The sequence below is a fragment of the Carettochelys insculpta genome, chromosome 3 (assembly GCF_033958435.1).
Source record: "Carettochelys insculpta isolate YL-2023 chromosome 3, ASM3395843v1, whole genome shotgun sequence".
NCBI lineage: Eukaryota > Metazoa > Chordata > Testudines > Carettochelyidae > Carettochelys > Carettochelys insculpta.
Window position 1 is genome coordinate 163,740,341 of NC_134139.1, and position 17,205 is coordinate 163,757,545.

General features: G+C 48.0%; 1 protein-coding gene across 19 annotated transcripts in view; it reads right to left on the reverse strand.

Moving 5' to 3' along the window:
- The window catches only part of MLIP (muscular LMNA interacting protein), a 163,461-nt gene extending 158,850 nt beyond the window's left edge, over positions 1–4,611 (reverse strand). For 5 of the 19 annotated variants that reach the window (XM_074991152.1, XM_074991153.1, XM_074991149.1 and 2 more), the window contains exon 1: positions 4,410–4,608. In XM_074991152.1, the coding sequence (XP_074847253.1) occupies positions 4,410–4,472 (63 nt within the window). In that variant the 5' untranslated portion in view covers positions 4,473–4,608. Of the gene's footprint in view, positions 1–4,409 lie in introns of all 19 variants that reach the window. The other 14 variants (XM_074991144.1, XM_074991142.1, XM_074991148.1 and 11 more) reach the window with 7 other exon arrangements.
- Positions 4,612–17,205: the final 12,594 nt, after the last annotated feature.

Below are 17,205 nucleotides of genomic sequence, written 5' to 3' on the forward strand. Positions count from 1 at the left end.
CCCACTTTCTTCAAAAGTGGCATGCTAACGAATGGCCCGAAATATGCTACTGAGGCGTGGATGCAAATTCCCCATGCCTCATTAGCATAAGGTCACATGATTTGGAGTCCAGCAGCGTAGCCCCTGGGGGATCTTCTGGAAGGAAGTCTGTCTTCTGGAGGTCCCTTCTTTCTGAAAATTTATGGGAAGAAGGGGCCTCAGGAAGAAGGACTTCCTTCCAGAAGACACCCCCCCGGGGGCCACGCTTCTAAAGAGCATTTTGGAGTCCGGAAGAACATCTGCTGGACTCCAAATCATGTGACCTTATGCTAACGAGGCTCAGGGAATTTGCATCCACACCTCATTAGCATATTTTGGGCCGTTTATTAGCATGCCACTTTCAAAGAAAGTGGCCCATGTAGAAACAGCCTTAGAGTTTTGTACAATACCTGCCCACAGCCAGTGCTCCCTCTGCAGGCAAGAGACAAAAGAACAAACACAGAGCACAAGGGTTCCACAACATAATACCCCTCAGCACAAAGTACTACGGGAGTTTTGTTTTGTTTCGCGAAGATACAGACTAACACAGCTACCTCTCTGTGACTGCTCCACGCAAACCGCTTGCTGTACCAGTTCACTGATGCAGTAGCAGTGTAGTAGATGGAAAATGGCCGATCTCCCAAAAGACAGGAGAACATCCCATTGGGATGAAAGGCTGACCTGTAATGGCCCTTTTTCATGGCCTGGTAATCTCTCTCTTGGTGGGTTAACTCAAGAGACAAAGTGCCTAGAATGACAACACAGGCACAAGCCCAGTAACAACAGACTCCATATGCCTGGAATAGGGGATAGAGGTAGCTTCCCTCCTGCTCCTGTCTCCAAAACAATTTTACTTTCCCTGAGAAGGAATCACACCCTACCCTGAACTTTTTCTGAGGGTTATTCTCTGAGGCTACATCTACACTAGGAGCACCTGTTGACAGTAACATCTGTTGACAGAGTTGTGTCGACAGAAATTCTCTCGACAGATCACATCTACACACAAAAGCAGATAGATAGAGCAATCTGCTCTGTTGACAGAGAGCAGCCCAACTGCCCTGCCCACTGTCGACAGAACAGCTGACCAGAATCTCTGCAAACAGGGCTGTGGGTGAACTGGAAGTCCCCTCTGGCGACAGAAGAACAAATTTTAGAGGGATAACACTGTCGAGACAAACACAAATTTCTGTTGACAGAATGCTTTAAGGGTGTGTCTAAACATGCACATTATTTCAAAAAGACAGGCCTTCGCTTGAAAGAACAGAGGGAGAGTCTACATGTGCCATGGAGCTCTTTCAATTGGAAATCGGAGGAACGCAGCTCAGACATCGAAAGCTGGACCCTGATCCCATAGTGGAAAGAAAGCCCCCCATCAAAAAACTATGTTGAAAGAAAATACGTGTAGATGCTCCATGGCCCACTCTTTTGAAAGAGGAGTCCTTCATGGAAGCACTGAGCTGAAGCATGGAGACACACTGCCCTGCAGCAGTGAGGCTCTTGATCCGAAGTATCTGGCCACTCTTAAAGCCGAATGGACCCAGAAACCCTGTGGCAAGACAGCTCCCAGCCCCCATTGGTCCTGAACACATCAGCAGACCAGCCCGATTCAGAGGGCCTTGAGGAGCCAGGACCAGCCAGCCCGAGCCAGGGGGCAAACACCACCCAGGACTGGTCCAGCAAGGAAGGCAATCTCATCATAGACATCCCCTCGCAGTCATCCAGCCAGGCATCACCTGAGGTTATCCAGGGACCCCCTGGTAAGTGCATGGTGGGACTTGTGCCCTGGCAGGCAGGGCAGGGGCCCCAAAGATGCCAGTGGGCCACACATGGGCCCAGAGGTCTGGGGCCAGACGCTCTGGCTGGCTGTTGCCCATGGCACACCCATGGTGCCTGCCTGTGCCAACTAGCACCAGGCCCCATAGACGTCTCCAGGCGCCAGATGCAAGGTGGGATGTAGGTGGTGCTGGGCCGCACCCGAGAATGGTGCCACCTGGGGGCTACCCCTGTGCTCCCCTGACACTGCACGGATGCTGTGCCCATCACAGCTGGGCTGGGGGAGGCAGGGTCCTGACTGGGGACTGGCGCACCATCCTTCTCCCCTTCCAGCTGCAGCAATCAAGGACCCACACAGCCCGTCAGCCTCAGTGGTCCCAGAAACCCCTCCAGAGGCAGTGGACAAGGGCCAGGTGACTCCAGCGGCACCAAGATGCCATGCCCACAGCTGGACACTGCAGGGGCACACAGGGGACAACACCACCAGCTTCTGCCAGGATCAGCTGGCGGAGTGGCACCTCTGTTTGGAGGAGGCCAACCTGGCCTGGTGGAGGGAGGCATGGGCCCACCTGATGTCCCACCTGGAGTGTAGTCACAGGATACAAAATGTAGAATCAGTATCTCATACAGCATTAATCACAGCTCACAGACTCGCTAACCGCTGAAGATAAACACATGGAAATACAAACTGTAATGTTTATGCATGACATCTGGATTAAAAACCGACACTTCTAAAATTATTTTTTAACATTTTGCTGATCTGCTTGTTTCACAGAGGAGAAACTCAGATCAGATAAGGTGGATTAAAAGAGGTTTGGACTTGGACGGGGGACCATGGCGTGGTGAAGCCTGGGTCTTGGAGGAGGAGGGGAGTCCTGACTAGGAGACAGGAATGGGGTGGGCAAGAGTAATGGGACTGGACTGAAGAAATGGTGGATGAAAAAGGGACAGGATTATGATAGGCATTTAAAGATATGAGTCAGGTTTAGAGGGAACAGGCAAAAGAGGCTGTGACAACTTCAGCACAATTCCCTCCAGAACCCAAAAGGAACCCAAGATTCCCAAATCTCCAATTCCTCTGCTGCCACCAAATATTTATAAAATTCACAGGTAAAATCTCTCTCAACCACACCCTTCTCTAGTGTGTGGTCCCAATAGAAATAGACAGTTGTCTTCCCCTAGCATTTATTTATTAGTAGAAATCTGTGTTGTGGATCTAATCATGTGACTGACCCAAGTGGAGGTCAACAGGTTTCCATATAAAGGAATTTGTTTTATTTTCACTTTGCTTTTTTAAAAATCTGTGAAATTACATATTGAAAATTGCATTAGAAAAACAGGAAGACTGCAACATTAAGCCTTAAAAGTGAGGAAATGACAGAATTAAAGTTGCCTGGACAAACTTAATTGGACCTCTTTGTACATATGCATTATGATATAATCTTTAATTACATGTTTATAATCTCTTTTCTACAGGATATATACCAAACTAGAACTTTAAGGCATATGCTTCTTACAGCTTGTATGAATTAACTAAGTGCTTTAACCTTTGATATTCTTTCTTTCAGTTACTATAAATGAGAGAGTTAGTATTTCTTGCATTCTGAAGTGTTAACAAGTTCATCAAATGAAAATTTTAACTGCTTTGATTGACTAGTTTTTTTACAAAATAGTAACATCAACGTTATCTGAAAATTGCTTGATAATACTCTTTACAAAACATTCATTTTCTACCTGAAAAATCCCTCATGGTTGAGACTGAGAAATTAGTTAACGTTTTGTTTCAAGTAGTAACAGAAAGATAGCCGTGTTAGTTTATATTCTATCAAAACAAAAAAGCAGTCCAGTAGCACTTTAAAGACTAACAAAATAATTTATTACGTGGTGAGCTTTCCTGGGACAGACCCACTTCTTCAGACCATAGCCAGACCAGAACAGACTCAATATTTAAGGCACAGAGAACCAAAAATAGTTATCAAGGTTGACAAATCAGAAAAATTGTAATGAAGGTGGACAAATCAGAAAAATTGTAATCAAGTACTTGTTTCTTAAAGAAAGATGACAACCACTTGCACTAAGTACAGCTTGTCAGTTTGCAAAGTCAAGAACAACATGATACTATAATGTTGTCTGGGAAATGACCTTTTCTATTAACAACTTTTCTTTTGCAATGTAGAGCTGTAGTTAAATACATGTTACTCAGAAATAAAAATTACATTTTTGAGCACTCTTTTTTCTTATGGTCACTTACTTTGATTTTATATTAATTTTCAAGTTTCCTATGAATGAGCTAAGATTTCGTAATCAATCTGCCCTTCACTGAAGCGTATTATGTAAAATAAATTGCAAGGGCTTGAAAACACTCTGATAAAAAAAATCCTGGAATAAAACCGAGTAACAGTCATGAATCTGTGTATTATGCAAATGTCATCAATGAAATTCCATCATTTCCACTGAATGTCATAGTTAATTTAAACAGACACCACTGAACCTGCTAATTTTCAAGGTCACTGGCTAGAGGAAGCATGGAAATACTACTGGAACCTCTCTAAGGTTCAGCTGTTTTGTTGTTCTTCACCATTCGGTTTAATATGTTTCTAAAGGAATCCATATCTTACCGTCAACTTCTCCGTTGAGGTGTGTTTTGCTGAGATTTCTTTTTCTTGCTTTTCTAGTGCCATGTCCCAGAGGGGGTGGACAAAGGCTCAGATCCTGGGTAGAAGTGATTTACTCTGACTACATATTAGCTATCACTGTACTTTTCAAGTTGTGAGACAGTACTCTATCAGGCAGCACTGGTGATAATTTTTGGTTAGCTAGTGTTTCCATTTATAGACGTAGAAACCTCACAAATAGAATGTAAGAGAGAAGGCAGGCAGCTGGACTCAGATAACAATATATGTTATTTTGGCATCCAAGCAGACTGTTTAACATGAGTACTGTTATAACAGGTTTGTGGTTATTTGGGCCCCCTCAAAATAAGCTTGTGTTTAAGGACTCCCTGTAAAGGACCTGGAAAATAATAGCTAGATCACAACAGATCTCATTCTTAAGCACACACTTTATTAGCCAATTAAAATGACAAAAATGATTAGCTTGTATGATATGGCATTACACAGACACAGAGTAACCAGAGCAACATTTGAAAAAGGATATGTAAGTTTGTCTAGTGATCTTTCTCAGTTACCAGTGTCTGGTGTTGAGCGGTTGCACTAGAATTTAATGTTGACATGTATTCTCCTCATGTCCTTCTAATAATAGAACATGCTAAACTACATATCTTCCTGATCTTTTGAAATGCAGAAATAAATCAGAACATTATATCTGTGCATCAAGGGTTAAAGCACTCAAGAACTGTTTTATGTAAATATAAAATATCACTGTACTCAAAGCCCATTACCCATCAAGGGAGATGGGCTATTAAAGTGAGTTAACTATAGAAGAATAACCTGGCTTGGGTTCATGACGATAAAGTCAGGAGTCCAATATTAGAAACTGCACAGGAGAAGGCTCTCCCTTTGGCCGTGCTGCAGATTCCAAGGTTTACAACACAACTGCTGGTTGCTACATCAACTAGCTCAGTGTTGACATCTTCTAACTGGTTCACATGCACAGTTTGTTCTGCAGGTCCCAGCAGCTAATGGGCAAATGTCCTGTTGCCAACAGAGTTGTAAAATAAAGTAAGAACTTTGGTACTGAATCAGAACAGATTCTTTGATGGTTCAGAGACAAATCAGAAAAGGTAAACTTTCCTTCATTAAGATGGCACTGTGAGGGAATTTCACTTGTTAGTAGAGGACCTTCCTGTTTTCCCTGTAGCACTTGCAGTAAGAACCAGAAGCAAAGTTAGCTAAAAACCTACTTCTGGCTTTGTAGAATTGTTCCTTGTGTGCCCCTGGAGAAGTGACAATCAAAGCTAAATATGTTTTTCTTCCTGCATTCCTTACTTTGTGTTGTTGAATTTGGGAAAGAATCTGAAAGAAATAGGAGTCTGGGGAAATCATGAGACAATATTACAATAAAGCTGGCAAAGAAAAAGTTGCCCAAACTCATATTTTTTATTCTTTATTCATAAGGGGGAAAAAAGTGATTTCTAAACTTATCTTTTCACCTTCTCTTTTATCTTTGTTTTCTATAAGTGTAAGACCATGGGTAGAAGAGTGAAGGAAAATAAATGTAATGATTCACACACAATTATGGGTAGGATGAGTAGAAAAAAAATTGGGAGGCTACTCATCCTGCTGGTAAATGTGTGTGATTCTTCACGTTTCTCTTCCTTCGCTCTTCAACCCATGGTCTTACACATCAGCAAAGCAAATATAAAGGAGAAGATAAAAGAATATGTATAGAAATATATATATATACATATATATATATATATATATATATATATATATATATATATATATATATATATGATTATGATTGAGTCTTCTGAAGAAGCTGGTGCAGAAAAGCCACAAATAAGTGGCATAAACATAGAGAAAAAGTATCTTTGCCCCCTCTCGATCGGGAATGAAAAAAAGTACTAAAATCCCTTTCTCACCTCTCTTCTGTGAGGCTGAAATTCCTCCCTGGGCAGAGGGACTAGCATAAAGTCTGTCAACCATTTATGCCATCAAAATAGTGCTTAAATTGGATTTGAACAGTGGCTTATATTACATTGTTGCAAAGGGGTGAATGTCACCCAAAGTCATTAATCTTTCCATGGAACAATGCCACAGAAGCACAAGGATGTTCCTTGTTCCCTTCCAGGCATGTTCTAATTTGAGAAGGCCAGAGCCAAGAGGATTATAAAATTGTACTGTTTTCTGAAAATTCCCATACCACAGATGAAAAACCTACTCTCTCTATTATGAACAACCTGGCATTTTGAGGTAATTGCAGATGATAGAAAGTAAGCAAACTGCCCCAGGTCAAAAAACTTTGCCCCTCTTGTTGAAAGGAAAATAAATGTGCAGGAATGTAATATAAACTCTATTTTGGGGGCATAGTTTGATATCACTACAATCCTTAGCATTGTGGTCACTTCATTATTATTTAAACTAAACAAGGTGGATAGGAGTTAAATATTTAAACTTCACAGAAAATCTGCTTCAGTCAGCTGGAAGAAAAACCAAAAAGTACTGGGAAAGCACAGAATAGGAAGTTACCTTCATAGCTCAGGATAAAGGAGAGGCCTGACTTTAGTGTAGCTACGTTAGCTGACACAAACTGAGGATCTGGCCTTTAAGTGTTTACTACAGGTGACCTGTTTCTCCTCTTATTGAACTTGTTTTACACCAGTGTAACTCACCCCTAATTTATTCCTGATTTCTTTTGCCAGAAAGAAATGGAGACTAAGGCCCAGAATAGCTAAATAGAGATGCGATAAATTACCAGTTTGCCTTGTTCCAAAGCTTATTGAAGGTCATGGAAAGTTTCTTGTTGATTTTGATGTCAAGTTCACGGACTCACTCCTATGGTGAGATGGGGGCTGATGTACTTTTTTACAGGTGGCCTAAGTACTGTGTTCCATGACAGGCCATCAGCCTAGGCTACAAAAGTCCAGACTTGCTCACATAGAATGTGCACATTATACACATAATCAGTATTGTAGCTGCATTACTTAGAGAAACAGTTCAGTTGCAGAGGATGTCGGGGTACCTGCTGCCCTCTGTCAAATACAGCCAAGGTGAGTATATGCTTCCTTCTGAGCCTTAACCCATGATCATAACTCCCACGATGATTAAATCTACCTGCACCATGCACATTACCATGACATATGAGCACTCTCTCTAGTGGAAAAGAGCTTGTTCTTTTCAATCCTTCACCACATTGACATGATTGTGCAATCTGGGGCGGGAAGCTTAGACTCCCTAAATGGCCCCAGGGAAGGGGGTGACCCAGGCGGCCCTAGCACAGTGTAGGGCTGGTCCCAGACAATCCTCTCACCCGCCTGGCTGCCTGCTGCTTAGTGTGGCAGCCTGCAGGAGAGCACCCAGATTCCTCCTGTAGCAGAGCACCTCAGCCTACAGACTCTTTCTTGCTGGAGCAATACACTGGGGTGCAAAAGCTTAATTTCACCTCTGGTTCCCAAAACCTCCCAATGCAAGAAAATTGCAAAGGACAACATTCACCCTATTGCTTTGACAAATGTAGCACACCAGGCATTGAGTTCATTCCCTAGTGATGCTTCCATTTAACACAGAACAACTCAATTGAAGAAAGAGAGGCTGCACACAATTCATATTCCAGTAGTGATTTTCCATTAACACCGTTATAGTGTTGACTGTTAAATTTATCAACCAAGTCTCTTAAAATAAATGTTGGATCAAATGTCTCCATCATACTGTGCATCTACCATGGCCTGAATAGTGCAATAAAAAAAAGTGTGGAAAAAGCAGTGAAAGGGGTAAAAATAGCAGACTGGGGAAATGCAGATATTCCTCCCTGCCCATAAAAATGCAATCACATTCCTGTGTATTGCACTCAGTTGAGTCTCCATGGGCTAGAGTGGGAGCAGGTTATACTGGATATAGGGATGGGACCAAGGGGCAGTGGCTCCCCTGGTGCATGTTTCATAGAACTTTGGGAAAGTCAATAGAAATTAGCACTAGTCTTCTAATCATCACATTGGAAGTGATGCGTAGGGCATAGATGCAATGTCAGGACTAAGAGTCCTAAATGACTCTGCTGCCAGTAGAGAAAGAAAATTCAGGAATTGGCAACAATATGTGCTAGGGAACCCCAGGCTCCTTGTGATTTGAAGGGGAACACAAGGGGAGACCTGTCCCCAGATCAGCTTGATTTACTTCTTTGACAGGGTACTTGGTTTGGTGGATAAGGGGAAGGTGGTAGACATAATATGCCTGAACTTCAATAGGCTTTTGACACGGTCCCACATGACATTCCGATAAGATGGAGAAAGCTGGAGAAAGCTCAGCAGAGCTACCATTAATTAGATACTTAATTAGCTCAACAACCACAAACAACGAGTAACTATTAATGGAATGATGGCAGATTGGAAGAAGGTCTAAGGTGAGGTTCCACCGGGATTTGTTCTGGGTCCAGCGTTGTCTAAAATCTTAATGACTTTGATGTATGTGTAGAGAGCACACTGATCTGATTTGATGGTGATACAAGGCTGAGCCAGGATATTGCAAACACGATGGAGGCCAGAGCTAAAATTCAAAGTGATATTGGCAAACTGGAGAAGTAGGCTACAGACAACAAAATGAGATTCAACAAAGGCATGTGAAAGGTGCTACACTGAGGGAAGAAAATACAAATGCACACATACAGATTGGAGGATAACTAGCTTGACAAGCAGCACTGCTCAGAAGAATCTAGGAATTGTGGTGGATCACAATGTTAGCATGAGTTGGCAATGCAATGCTGCTGCAAAAACAGCAAAGGCCATTTTAGGTTAAATTAACAGAAGCATAGACTATGTCTTCACAGCAGTGTTATTCCAGAAGAGATTTTTCAGGAATAGTTTATTTCAAAATAACACTGCTACACATAAAATGCATTTCAAAATAGCTGAGCCCTATTTCAAAATAGTGTCCCAGACACAATAGAGCCTATTTCAAAACAGAGCCATTGAGCACTCTATGACTTATTCCAAAATAGCCCCTATCGCCTGTCCACACAGCCCCTATTCCTGGTATGAGGTTTACCAATTTTGAAATAAGCTGCCGTGTAGATGCTCACAAAGTTATTATGAAATAATGGACATTATTTAGAAATAGCTTTGTTGTGTAGACATAGCCATAGGTTATGTCCACATGGCACTCTGCCCAGCGCCACTGCCGGTTGCAGGATTGCAGATGGCTTTCCATTTGCATACACACAAAGCTCATTACCATTGCCATGTGAGAGTTCAGTGCCAGCAGAAGGGGCTGCGGAGGCCATGTGGATGTGCCTCTGCTGGCTAAAGCCCCCTCTTTTGCCACTCCCTTATGCCTCATGTTTGAGGCATAAAGGACTGGTGACAGAGTGGGGTTTAGCCGGCACAGACATGTCCACATGGCCTCTGCCGTGCCAGCAGCCCCTTCCGCCGGCACCGAACTCTTGCCTGTGTATGGCAATGAGCTTTGGCAGTATGCAGATGGCCACCATTTGCAATCCCGAGAAGCTCCCTTTGCATAACTCTGCCAGCAGCGGTGCTGGGCAGAGCGCTGTGTAGACCCAGCCATGGTGTGCAAGTCATGGAAAGTAATAGTACTGTCCTAGTTGATGCTGAGCAGGCCGTAGATGGAGTTGTGTGTCCAATTTTGGTCAATAGTAGGCATCCTTCAGTCTACATAGACTATGGATCGCGCCCTTTAAAATTTCAATTGAGGACTTCATTTACAGCGTCTATTGTGACTACGAAGACCCACACGAGAGTGACAGTCCTTGGTGCATCTCTTGCAGATGTAGTGGGTGTCTGGCAAGTCCTTATTGTGCTTTCTGTGCACTCGCTTCTCCTCTGCTAGCTGTCTGATCTTCATCTCGCCTTCTGAAGGCCCTTGTGTAACCCCTGCCTCCATCTGCTGTGGTCGTCTGCTAGTTCTTCCCAGTTGTCCAGCTCGATGTCTACCTCTCTGAGGTCTCTCTTGCAGACATCTTTGTAGCACAACTGGGGGCATCCGGGAGGTCTTTTGCCAGAGGCTAGCTCACCATACAGGATGTCTTTTGGAATCCTTCCATCATTCATCCTGTGGACGTGGCCAAGCCAGCGGAGTCGACGCTACCTGAGGAGGGTGTGCATGGTTGGGATTCCAGCTTGCTCGAGGATGGCAGTGTTGGTCACTCTGTCCTTCCATGATATTCCAAGGATGCACCTGAGGCAGCGCAATTGGAAGACGTTCAGCCTCTTTTCCTGGTGGGCATACAGGGTCCAAGTCTCGCTGCTGTAAAGGAGGGTGCTGAGGATGCAGGCTCTGTAGACTTGCATTTTGGTGTGAGTGTACAGCTTGTTGTTATTCCACACTCTCTTGCTGAGTCTGGACAGAGTTGTGGCCACTTTTCCGATCCTCCTATTTAGCTCAGTGTCCAACGACAGGGTGTCAGTGATGGTGGACCCGAGGTAAACGAACTTGTGGACGACCTCTAACGTATAGTTGTCAATGCTGATTGATGGGGATTCAGCAACATCCTGACCGAGTATGTTTGTCTTCTTTAGGCTGATGGTAAGCCCAAAGTCCTTGCACACTTTGGAGAACTGATGGTTGTATAAGAACAAAGGAGACAGAAGCGACTGCAACAACTACCATGGAATCTCCCTCCTAAGCGTCACTGGCAAACTGTTCGCTCGCGTCATCCTTGGCAAACTCCAGAAGATTGCTGAGAGGGTGTACCCCAAATTGCAGTGCGGATTCTGTGCAGAGAGGTTTACCATTGACATGGTCTTCTCTCTAAGGCAGCTGCAGGAGAAGTGCAGGGACCAGAGAAAGCCACTCTACATAGCCTTCATCGACCTGACCAAGGCCTTTGACTTGGTCAGCAGGGATGGTCTGTTCAAACTGCTCCACAAGTAGGCTGTCCTCCACGGTTACTCAACATGATCCAGTCGTTCCACGAAGACATGAGAGGAACCATCCAATATGACGGCGCGTTATCGGATGCTTTCAGAATCAGGAGCGGCGTCAAACAAGGATGCTTGCTTGCTCCGACATTGTTCAGGATCTTCTTCGCACTCCTCCTGAAGCATGCCTTTGGATCTTCAACAGAGGACATCTTGCTGCACACAAGATCTGATGGGAAACTGTTTAACCTTGCAAGGTTGAAAGCTAAGTCTAAGGTGCGAGAAGTCCTCATCAGAGACATGCTGTTCGCAGATGATGCTGCTGTAGTGTCTCACACAGAAGACCAGCTTCACATTTTGGTCACCACTACATAAAAAGGATATAAAAAAACTAGAGAGGAGTCAATAAATGACAAAAAAATATCAAATAAGCAAATTCTGAAGAAACTCAGTGGGTGCGTCTACACTAACCAGCTACTTCAAAGTAGCTAGCACAATGTCAAAATAGCACGCGTCGCATCTACATGAGCCATGCGCTATTTTGACGTTGAAATCAACGTTAGGCAGCGAGATGCTGAAATTGCTATTCCTATCCGAAGATGGGAATAGCGCCCTACTTTGACATTCAATGTCAAAGTAGGGCATGTGTAGACAATCTGGCTACGTCTACACGTGCACCCAACTTCGAAATAGCTTATTTCGATGTTGAGACATCGAAATAGTCTATTTCGATGAATAACGTCTACACGTCCTCCAGGGCTGGCAACGTCGATGTTCAACTTCGACGTTGCTCAGCCCAACATCGAAATAGGCACAACGAGGGAACGTCTACACAGCAAAGTAGCACACATCGAAATAAGGGAGCCAGGCACAGCTGCAGACAGGGTCACGGGGCGGACTCAACAGCAAGCCGCTCCCTTAAAGGGCCCCTCCCAGACACACTTTCATTAAACAGTGCAAGATACACAGAGCCAACAACTAGTTGCAGACCCTGTATATGCAGCACGGACCCCCAGCTGCAGCAGCAGCAGCCAGAAGCCCTGGGCTAAGGGCTGCTGCCCACGGTGACCACAGAGCCCCGCAAGGGCTGGAGAGAGAGTATCTCTCAACCCCCCAGCTGATGGCCGCCATGGAGGACCCCGCTATTTCGATGTTGCGGGACGCGGATCGTCTACACGTCCCTACTTCGATGTTGAACGTCGAAGTAGGGCGCTATTCCCATCCGCTCATGGGGTTAGCAACTTCGACGTCTCGCCGCCTAACGTCGATTTCAACTTCGAAATAGCACCCAACACGTGTAGACGTGACGGGCGCTATTTCGAAGTTACCGCCGCTACTTCGAAGTAGCGTGCACGTGTAGACGCAGCTTCTGTGTCCCACTACTTCGAAATAGCAGGGTCCTCCATGGCGCCAATCTGATGAGGTGTTAAGACACTCTGTCCAGCCCCTGCAGGGCTCTATGGTCACCGTGCACAGCAGCCCTTAAAGCACCATGGACCAGGATTTCCTGTGGCAGGAAGCTGAGAGCATGCAGGCAGCAGCACACACACTTGCTAGCCCTGCATGCTCTCCGGAGGTCCTGAACCACCACCCACCACCCATGTCATCAAGCCAGCCCCCAAAGCACTCCCAGGGCTCCCCTCCTGAAGGGACCCAGGCACCCCCAGGAGCCAAACAGGGGGGCCAACAAGAGGCAGGGTCCCTCGTGGTCAGAGGCAAAGCCCCACAACCTGCTGGGGCTCTGGGGTGAAGAGGAGGTGCTCCATGTGACGGGGAGCAAGCAGCAGAATGCAGAAACATTTGCCCAACTGTCCAAGGGCCTGGCCATCTGGGGTCGCCCTGCCCACACTCTGGATCACGTCTGGAGCAAGGTGAAGGAGTTGCAGCAGGGTTACACCCGGTCCCAGGACTCAGCCAGCTAGTCTGGGGCTGCCCCTGCTGCTTGCCCCTACTACAGGGAGCTCAGGGCTATCCTGGGCCCCCGGGACACCTCCTCCCCCCCACAAGCCACCCTTGACTCCAGAGCCAACGAGCCCCAGCAGGCCTTGAAGCCAGAGTCCAACCCGGAGGCCATCCCCACATGCCGGGGCCCACCTGAGGAGTCATCCCTTGGGACGGCGGAGGAGGGGTCCAGCAGCGAGGAGGTGGAGCTCTTCATAGACCTCCCCTCCCGGAGCACCAGCAAGGCGTCCACCCACCAGGCTTCACCCGACCACAGCAGTGGGTGGTCAGGTACATACCCCACAGGGCACACACCCCTGAGCCACGGGGTGGGGCATCAGACATGACCGAGAGCCCCACACACCCCCAGTGGACCCCGACCTGCAACTGCCCAGCCACAGCATGGTCCCAGGATGGTGGCATGGCCATCAGCACCTGGCAGCACCCACACCCATAGACAACACTGTGCCCTAACCCCAGGGAGGGGGGGACCATGCAATGGGAACACCCAACAGGGACACCACACCTACCGACGGGGATGAAGACCCAGCACCCAAGGGGAGGTGGGGGGGAATGAGCCATGGGCCAGATCACAGTACTAACCGCTGGACCCAGGGGATGACCCCCATGGAATCCCAGCTCCTGGTGGCTCTCCGGCAGCAGACGGAGGTGGCCATGGAGAGACTGAGGCTTGACCAGGAGGAGTCCACCTAGCACTGGCGGCGTGGCAGGAGTTCATGGGCGTCTTCCAAGACATAGCCGGGTCGCTCCAGGAAGCTGTCACCCAGCTCCCGCCCCCCCACTGTCCCCCTCCGCACCACTCCACCCAATGTCCCCCCACCACCCCCACCTGCCACACCCCCGCCTCACCATCTCCCACCCCACCTGCCATGCTGCATGCCAGCGCCCCAGGACCGGATCCTACTGGGGCTGAAGACCAGCCAGTGGAGGCATCCCAGCCATACCTGCCGGTCCTCCTGGCCCCCAGCCAGCCACGCTGGGGACCATGGACAAGGCAGGGGGGTGTCACGACCCGTACCTGACAGGGGTCACACCCCTCTACATCCACCCCAGACTGATGGGCTGACTGTCGAGCCATCTGCTGGTCCCCCATTTGTATATAATTATCCCCCTTGTGTATAGTTGTTCCTCTTGTATATAGTTGTCCTCCTTTGTATATTGGTTGCAGTTTTTGTTATGAACATAACACAGTTACCAGTTTCCAATAATCCACAGTTTTATTTTCCAAAGAACCTGAGACGTGTGTTTGTTGGGGGGATGGTGAGCAGGCAGTGCAGGCGGTGTGGCGGGGCCCTCCGAGGAAGGCCAGGGAGGTGCTCAGGGGTCTCCCTGATCAAAGCAGGCCCATAGGTCCTCGCGGCCCTGTACCATCTCACCGTGGGCCTGGCAACTGGGTGCAGCAGCCGGCTGGGGGAAGCCTGTCCCAGTGTCAACTGCCCACCCCCAGACGAAGACCTCCCCCTTGCTATCCACAACGTTGTGGAGCGTGCAGCATGCACCCACAACCTGGAGGATGTTCTGGAGGCCGATGTCCAGGTGGGCAAGGAGGCACCGCCAGCAGCCCTTCAGGCAGCCGAAGGTCCTCTCCACCACCTGGTGGGCATGGTTCAGTCAGGCGTTGAATCGCTCTGGCTGGCATTGAGGTGGTCGGTGTATGGGGGCTTGAGCCAGGGCTGGAGCGGGTAGGCCATGTCTGCCATGAGGCAGAGGGACACAGTGGTGTCCCCCAGAGGGATCTCCCTCTGCGGGTGTAGGTCCCTGCCTTCAGCCAGTGGCACAGGCCTGAGTTCCGGAACACGAGGATGTTGTGTGTGCAGCTGGGCCAGCCCACGCAGACATCCTGGAAGCAGCCCCGGCTGTCCACCATGGACTGTAGGACCATGGAGTGGTAGTCCCTCCAGTTGATGTATCTTCCCCCGCTATGGTCCGGGGTGCAGAGGGGGGTTTGGGTCCCATCCAGGGCCCTGAAGCAGTTCAGGAACCCCATGGCGGCAAATCCAGCAACAGCTGCATCCAGGTTCCTGACTCGGATGACCATCTGCAGCAGCATGGCATTAAGCGCATGGACTACCTGTGGGGAGGGAACACAAGTGCCCATAAGAGTGTGCAGGGTCCCCCAAGCCCCTCCCCCCAGGCCCTCCTCCGGGCATCTCCCCGGGTACCTCCCCGTCCAGCCCCTCCCTCCTCGGCACCGCTCCCTCCCCAGCCCCACACCCAGCCCCTCCCCAGCCCCCCTGACACCCAGTGGGTGCATGACCAGGCCACCTTGCCTCCATGACAATGGCTCTGACCATGGCCTTTCCCATTCCGAACTGGTGTCCCATGGAGTGGTAGCTGTCTGGAGTGGCCAGCTTCCAGATGGCTATTGTGACCCTCTTCTTGACAGGCAGGGAGCGCTGCATCTGTGTGTCCTGGTGCCTCAGTGCAGGGTGAGCCACTGGCAGAGCTCCAGGAAGGTCTGCTGGCGCATGCGGAAGTTCCACAGCCACATGTTGTCGTCCCACTCCCGCATGACCAGCTGCTCCCACCACTCGGACCTGGTGAGGTAGCTTCAGAGGTGGCGGAGCACCTGGCAGGGGAGGAAGAGGGGAGCCCAGTGGTCAGTGGCATCCCCGTCTGCCCCCTGGGAGGGTTCCCCTGCCAGAAGCTGCTGGGCGGCCTCCCGTGCAGCGCCCAGCAGGGCACTTGCTCCCTCGGTGACTATCTGACAGGCTTCCAGGTGCTGCTGCTGCTGGGGATCCATGGCTGCCGTGCGTCGGTCTGCGAGAGTGTGGCTAGTGCTCTGCAGACCTTGTGCTGTGCAGGCTGGTTGTTTCTGGGAGGGGCCATTTAAAGGCTTGCTGTTGCCCCGGAAGGGCTAGTCCAGCCTGTGACCCCGTCCACAGGCTTTCCTGGCCCCTTATTTTGATGGGGAGCACTTGTGTGTGCAGACGCTCCACATTTCCTTCGGGGGCAGCTCCTTTTGATGTTTCCCGACGCTACTCTGACGTTGAACGTCGATGGCACCAGCCCTGGAGGACATGTAGACGATACGCGTCGAAGTAGCCTATTTCTATGTTCTTACTTGGAAATAGGCTACTTTGACGTAGTGTGCTAGTGTAGACGTAGCCAGTATGTTGTTTGTAAAAGAGCCTATTAGGAGGGATATGATAGGAGTCTTCAAATACTTGGAAGGTTGCCGTAAAAAGACGGAGAAAAGTTGTTCTCTCTCACCACAGAGGGCAGGACAAGAGGCAACGGGTTCGAACTACAGCACAGCAGATTTAGGTTAAAACTCAGGAAAAACATCCTAACTGTGAGAACAATTGGACAATAGAAAAAAAATGAGCAGGGAGGTCATGGGAGCTTCTGCACTGGAGATTTGCAAAAGGAGACTGACTAGCCAGCTGTCTTTGATGGCTCAGACACAAATGCTGATTTTGATGGGAAATTAGATGACTCTTGAGGTTCCTGCTAACCCTATGCTTCTATCATTTCATTCCTGTAGTAGTGAGCCTGTGAGTTGAACCCAGTGTAGGTCGAAAAACACTTTTCACTCTTCCCTGGGTTGTTTGCAGGGTTGGAGGACCACTTGGCCCTTATGAGGTCAAGCCATTATGCTAGGGATTTTCTAATATACTGCATCAGCAACTTTCATATTTCTGGGGGTTTTTTTTCCCTTTACAAAGAACAATAGTCCCCCTGTGGTTTTGAGTAATGTGTATTTTATGGGCTTTTTGTCTCTATAAATTACTGTACCATTTCCAGTAATTTCTTCACACAATAACCATTTTACTTCTAATAGCCACTTTTCTTTTCAGCACGGGGTACCAAAATGTGAGCAACACCGCAGGAGGCCAAGACAGAGATCCATTTTTGGTGGGGTAGGAAACCAGAATTACTGCAATCCCCAAATAGCAGCAATTTATAGGTTGACAATTTAATGAGATCTATTTTCTGTGGAGAGTTAGTCTGCAGTG